The following is a 6,722-nucleotide window of genomic DNA, read 5'->3' as shown; positions in this document are numbered from 1 at the left end:
CTCCTAACCCAAGGATCTGTCAGTCAATCAACAATCATTTGTTCAAAACTTCCTATCCACCAGGTACTATGCTGAGCACATACAAAGAAAGGCACACAGAGTGTCTCCTACTCTGCCTAGTGTGTCTGGGGTCTGAAGCTAGAAGGGGGAGCGGCATGTTCCAAGATCTCCCAGCATTTCCCTGTCCTTGTGTTCGCAGGAGAGTCCAAGGAAGGACGGCGCAGACTTCCGGGAAATGGATCTATCTTCCCCTCAGTTGCCCGGAGAGCTGGATTATGACGAGCCGGAGGCGTCAACATCGTGGGCAGAGAACACCCCTGCTCAGCGAGCCGCTGTCGCTGTCTCTCTCCCCCTCCTCACAGTACTCACCATCTCCTGCGGGTTGCTGGGAAATGGCACTGCCCTGGGGCTCCTGGGCTTCCGAATTAAGAGAGGCCCCTTCGCTGTCTACATCCTCAACAAGATCGCCGCAGATCTCCTCTTCCTGTTCTTCCATTTTGTGACGATTATGGGGAAATTGCTTTTTCCACTTCGTCCAGACTCGGTATTTTTGATACTCACGGGATTTTGTGACTCCGCGAGTGAGAACCTCCTGGGGGCCATGAGCACGGAGCACTGTCTCTCGGTCCTCTGCCCTGTCTGCTACGGATCTAAGCGGCCCAAGCACACCTCCGCCATCCTGTGCTCTTTCGTATGGTTTCTGACCATCCTGTCGTGTGCAAGCGGATACTTCATTTGTCAGCATCTCTCCTCTTCCGAGGCCTGTGAAGAGTTTATGGAAGGTGGGCTCCTGTGGCTGCCCCTGCATCTGGTCAGCCTGATCCTGGTGCTGTGTGTCCTGTGCCGGAGATGCCGCTGCCCCGAGGCCTCCACCCTCCGGGTCCTCCTGGTCCTCATCACCCTCGAGCTCCTGCTGAACGGTTTGCCCTTTGTCCTTGGTAAAGGGAACGTTCTGAGTTTGATGGATGAAATTGGCTTTACCTTATTCTGTGGAGAAGCCACCACTGTGACTGTTAGAATTGAAGATGACACTGATGTCCTCCTGTCCTGTCTGGAAAACAGCGTGGACCCTTTCACCTACTTCTTCGTGGCCTGCTGCAAACAAAGGAGAGAGGGGGAGTCCCTGAGGGTGCTTCTGCAGAGGACCCTGCTGGCTGAGGAAGGGCTGGAGGACGGAACAGAAATAATCTCTGGGTCCGGGGAGGATGTCACCCTGTCTCTGAGGATACCAGACAGGACTTCTGAGGAAGCCATGAGAGGGGACGCTGCTCTGTGAACCTTCCTGGGCATCCTTCCCTGTATCCCCCCCCCCCCAGAACTACTAGAGGCTTAGCCTGCTTAGAGGAGACAGCATTTCCCTCATACTAGCTCCCCACATCTCTTCTCTGGAGGGTGCAGTGTTCCTGGTCCTGGAGGCTTCAGGGATTCCTTGGGAAGTGAGGTGAAGAACTCCATCTGTGATGAGCTCGGAGGCTGTGCCTAATCCCAAAGTAACCCTCAACTGGGCACCCAGCCTCGGAGAGGAGAAGGCTGGACACAGGGTTCCTGCATTTCACCGGTCTTTTTTCTCTGGCACCTAATCCCCAAACCTCCTGAAGAACTCCAATTTCAGACTCCTTTTTCTGCCCTGCTTTCCTCCTCCCACTACACAGAGGATCCTGCTCTCTCTCTCCCCACCCCCCTTTCATTCCCAGCTCTGCTCTTTGGCTTTCTGTCTCCCTCCCCAGTGCTCTCCCTGCCCCCCAACATGAACTTAACCTTTGTTGGCATACCCACACCATCCACCATCTCCTCCCCCAGGATTCCTTTCCTATTGGTCCCAGAAAGAGGGCATGCAGGACTTCATCATCATGGACTTCCTGGCAAAATTAGCGCTGTGCTGCCCCCCCCCTCAGTTGTCTACGAAGTCAGAGAAAATAGGATGTCCTTGGCTAAGCCAGATGCAGAAAGCCATGGGCCAGTTCCCCAGGGACTGCTGTGTCAGGGAGGGATGTTTGGGGGTGCTGCTTTTCTCCCCACCCACACAGACTAGGACTTTTATTCTCCTCAGGTTAACAGGTTATACTGAGACCTCTGCATTTTCTCTCTTAATTTACCTCTGAAGTTGCCTTGCTTGTCATGGTGGACAGAGCTCTGTCTCTGGAGCCAGAGGATATGGGTTAAAAAGTTCACCTATGGGGCTTAGTATCTTTGTGACCCAGGAAAGCCACTAAATCAAATTACAGTTATCCCTTCCACATCATGGGGTTTAGGGGTTCAGCACCCCCATGAGCTGGAAAATCTGTATAAAAAGTTTTGGCTCTCCCGTCATACCAGAAAAGTCTGAATCATTGTCTTGTGAAAAGATAGAATATGCTAATATTATCCAATCCTATATTTATGCATTTCTGAGTTTCTAAACTTTTCTGTGTCATCTGCCAGCCTTCCATAAAACTCCCCCCAAAATCCCACTTAAGTTCTTTTGCTGATACATAATACATCAAAACCATGATGAGGAAAGTTGCAACATGGAAGGGATAACTGTCTATCTCACCAAAATGAAGGGGTTGGCCTGGAAGTGTCTGAAGTGCTGGTCAGCTCTGGCTCAGTTTGTCCTCCCTTCTGTTCTTTGTGCTCCCAGCAGGCCGCTCCATTTCTCATTCCCCTTCGTTGGACAACACCAAGCCTCCCATCCTCATCTCCTCTTCTAAGAATTTCCATTTTCCTTCCAAACTCAGCTCAAGCATCACCTTATACACGCCATCGCTCTTTGTGCCTCCAGTTGAGAGCAATCCTTTGGACATAGTAAGTGCTTAAGAAATGATTTTTTGTTCATTCATTCAGACATATGTGAATGTCTTGTGTGTATACAAGGTGATTAATTACCTTTAGTCATTATGATCATGAGAAATGGACTTTCTGCAGTACTCAGAAGCATTTTGGCCCCTCAGGAAAGGTGAATATCACCTCCTCCTCCCCTCCCCTCCTCCCCTTCCCCCCTCCTCCCCTCCCCCCTCCTCCCTTTCTCCCCTCCTCCCCAAACATACATACACACAATCTTTACTAGAAAAGTCCCTGACCCGACTTAGAATCAAAGGCGCAGAATTACAGGGTTGGAAGGGCCTTCAGAAGCCTTCAGATTCAACCTATCTATGAAGAGGCATGCCCTCCCCCCCATATTTGACAGGTGCTCCTCAGGCTTCCACTGGATGACTTTCAGTTAGAGAGACCTCACCAGCTGGACAAAATCTGTTTGGTGCCAGGTTTCGCCATTTGCTAAGTAGGTGACACTGAGGATGTTCATCCCCTCCCCCTATCCAATACTCCAATGGCTGCTTGTGCTCTGAGGGTCAAAGACAAAATGCCCTGCTTAGCAGGCCAAGCCCTCCCTACCTCTCCAGTTTCTGCAGATTCTTTGATCCAGTGACACTGGCTTTCTTGCTGTCCCTCAAACGAGACCCTCCCAACTCTGCATTTCCACATGCTACCTCCCATGTCTGAAGCTCTCTCCCTGTTCATCTCTGCCTCCTGGCTTCTTTGGCTTGCTTCGTGACTCAAACAAAGTTCAGTCTTCTTCAGGAAGCCTTTCCCAATCTTCCCCAATCCACTTTGGCCCGTCTGTATCTTGTTTGTCCATAGTTGTTTGCATGTTCTCTCCCCCTCCTCCCACTGAGTTATTCAGTTCTCTCTCCCCAACTTCCATGAGTTATTTTAGGTCACAACATGATGTTTTTGCCTTTCTTTGCATGTCCAGTGCATATCACAGTGCCTAGCCCACAATAGGTGCATCATAAATACTTGTTGGATTGGCCTGTTTGGGACGTTCTACCTCAGAATCATTAGGGAGAAGGAGTTTTTGTAAGCGGTAAAGCGCTCTGCCTAAAGTGAGCAAAGATCAATGACCATCACTCCTCCTCTGCCCTCACCCATGTTATTAAGTTCTGAATTCCATAGCTCAAATTAATGCAGAAAAGAAGGGAGTGTTAGTATTCTACAAGTACCAGGCTCTGCTGAGCTTTACAAATATCGGTTTAATACAGTGACCCTGCAAAGCAAGTGTTATTATCCTCATTTTATGGTTGAGAAAACTGAGGCAGAGAGGCAAATGATTTTCCCAGGGTCACATAAGAAATGTCCGAGGCAAGATTTAACCTCAGAGTTTCCCACCTCTAGGCCTGGCACTTTATCTACTGCCTCAGCCATTTAGTTGCAGATGGTTCTGTTTACATCCTTCTTATTGCATATTGGTAGCTATCTTGAGTTGAGACAGACAAGGGGCATTTAAATAACATCAATTGATACCATGACTGAAGGACAACTTTAGATTTAAGACAGCTAAGTGGTACTGTGGATAGAGTTCTGGATCTGGAATCAGGAAGACCTGAGTTCAAATCTAGCTTCAGACACTGGCAGTGTGAACCTGGGTAAGTCTTTTTGCCTCAGTTTCCTTATCTGTGAAACAGTGATAATAATAGCACCTATCTCCCATGGTTGTTGTGAGGATCAAATGAGATAAAAATTGTAAAGCGCTTGGCCCAATTCCTGGCACACAATGGGCACTATATAAATGTAAGCCATTTGTTATTAGCACCATCATTATTATGCCTAATATGATCAAGGAGTGGGATTAAAATTCTTGAGTTTGACTCGTCCCTTCAGAATACAGAGGGGAGGCTTCTCCATAGAACATAACGTAATCTGGCTAGTTTAGTGTTTGGGTAAAGTTTTGTGTTTTGTGTTTTAAAGCAAATCCTCTCAGGGATGCAGGGGGCAGGAGAGAGGGTTGACATATGAGGGACAATAGGCACCCCTAAGGAGGACCACAATGCACACTTAGCCACAAAAATGAGCCCAAGGGTGCAGGTCAGAGGCACCTGAGATAAGGTAGCCACAAGACAAGCCTGAAACAAATGGATGACAAAACCAAAGCAATAATATGGAAGCACATTCAAATGGTGACCAAAAAGGGGAAGCTGGGATTTGGGCTGAACATGTAACCAGGACATGCAAATTGAGGTCACCAACAACTGAGCTGGGATTCCAAGGGACTGAGGTTCAGGTGGCATGTGGGGAGGAAGCAGAAAGGAGTATGGGGAGGGGGGCATGTGTGTCCTGGATCCACGGCTGGAGAGGAAGTCAGTCCCTGGGCCTCTGCTAGAGAGTTGTTCATTCCTAAGGATCCCTCTTGTTACCTGACCCTGGGCAATTTTGCTTCAGCATTCCTCCAGACTTTTCGAAGGAACACAGCCCCATGGATAGATCAGTTCAGAGATAGTCTACACCAGCAAGACCTAATGTTCCCATTCCCTCCTCAGCTCCTGGTTCTCAGTCATGACATCTGGGGTCACTTCTCTGGATAGGCCTCTACAGCTCTGAGGGAGGATGAGGTCCAGCAGCCTATCTAAGAGAACAGTGCCCTGAGAGTCAGGAGACCTGAGCATTGGTTTTTGCTCTGATACACTTTGGCCTCAGTTTCCTCCATTGTAGAAGGAAGGGCATTAAGAAGGTGATGTCCAAGTTCTTCAAGGTCTAACAGTCTGGGAATCAATGAAATTTCGCTTTTGTTTGAATGAATTTAAGGTCACCCTAAATTTCATAAAGGGTTGAATGACTGTAACTTTGGGAAAATAGTTCTGAGGCCAGATTGTTTTTGTCAACTGAAGGAAAGGGTCTAGCTGGTCCATATGGCTTCCTGATGAGATAGTTTGAGGCACTTTTGGAGGGCATTTTAGGGAGACAATTATTTCTCCCCCCAAACACCTGTCTATTTGCTTTAAGACCTTTCACACTTCCCCCCAAGATTCAGACTTCCTAAATGCCACGTGTGAAGAAATAATGGAGTCTAGTCTTTGATGCTCAAGAAGAGTTAGAATTTCTCATAAAGCTCCTTTCCTGGAGACTATGTGGTACCTTTGTGTCTACTTCCAACCACAGGGTGGCATCTGCGTCACATCATCACCATCAGAGGAGGAGGTTGGGGGGACTTGCCTTTCCTTTCCCTACACCAATCCCACGTACATTTTTACTGTGTCCAGTGTAAACTTGCTAAGTAAAGCTTCCATCTCAAGCCCTTTCATTTGGGGACCAGGCCCTAGAGTAGCTGATGGTCTTGGTTCAAGGGACAATGCCAGGGATGTGAGAACCTGCCCCGTGTATCTCCCCAATTATGACAGAGACAAGGTAGCGATGAATGCACTATGGTGGCAGGAGCAACCTCACCTCTTCCCTGTAGGTTGGGCTTGCTGGCAGGGATTTGACTGGTCTGGGGTTCTGGGGCTCAAGCCCCAACATGGTTTCTTGGTCACTGCACATAAAAGACCTAGTCTATGAGGAATCATTGATCTTAAAGTTTGGCAAGCTTCCCACTGCCGTGCCAGCAGCGTGCCTCTCTGACTGGGCACTGCCTCTGTGCCACGCCTGAGGTACTGCCAGGGCCTGCTGCCTTCTCTGTCTTTGCTTCTGCCTCTAACAAGGCCATTCTTCTAAAGCACAGACTTAATTATGCCCTGCCCCCTCCTCAACAAACTCCCAGTGACTCCCTGTCATTTCCAGGGTCAAATGTAAAGTACACAGACGTCCAAAGTCCTTCATAGTCTGCTCACCCAAACCCACCACTCTGGTCTTTTTAGTCCTTACACATCCTTACATATATACTCTTCAATGCAGTGACTGCAGCCTCCTGCCTTTTCCCTGAACAAGACCCTATCTTGGCTCTGGGCATCGACTCCAGCCATCCACCCCGT

The 6,722-nt window shown here is 48.7% G+C and overlaps 1 protein-coding gene across 1 annotated transcript; it reads left to right on the top strand.

Annotated features, from left to right (window-relative positions):
• The first annotated feature begins 235 nt into the window (after nucleotides 1-235).
• On the top strand, nucleotides 236-1,276 carry LOC122731766 (mas-related G-protein coupled receptor member X1-like). Its single transcript, XM_043972042.1, has one exon. The coding sequence runs from the start codon at nucleotides 236-238 to the stop codon at nucleotides 1,274-1,276; it is 1,041 nt and encodes a 346-aa protein (XP_043827977.1).
• The last annotated feature ends 5,446 nt before the right edge of the window (nucleotides 1,277-6,722 follow it).

Source organism: Dromiciops gliroides, chromosome 6, assembly GCF_019393635.1.
Source record: "Dromiciops gliroides isolate mDroGli1 chromosome 6, mDroGli1.pri, whole genome shotgun sequence".
Classification (NCBI taxonomy): Eukaryota; Metazoa; Chordata; class Mammalia; order Microbiotheria; family Microbiotheriidae; genus Dromiciops; species Dromiciops gliroides.
This window is presented reverse-complemented; position numbering and strand designations above follow the sequence as displayed.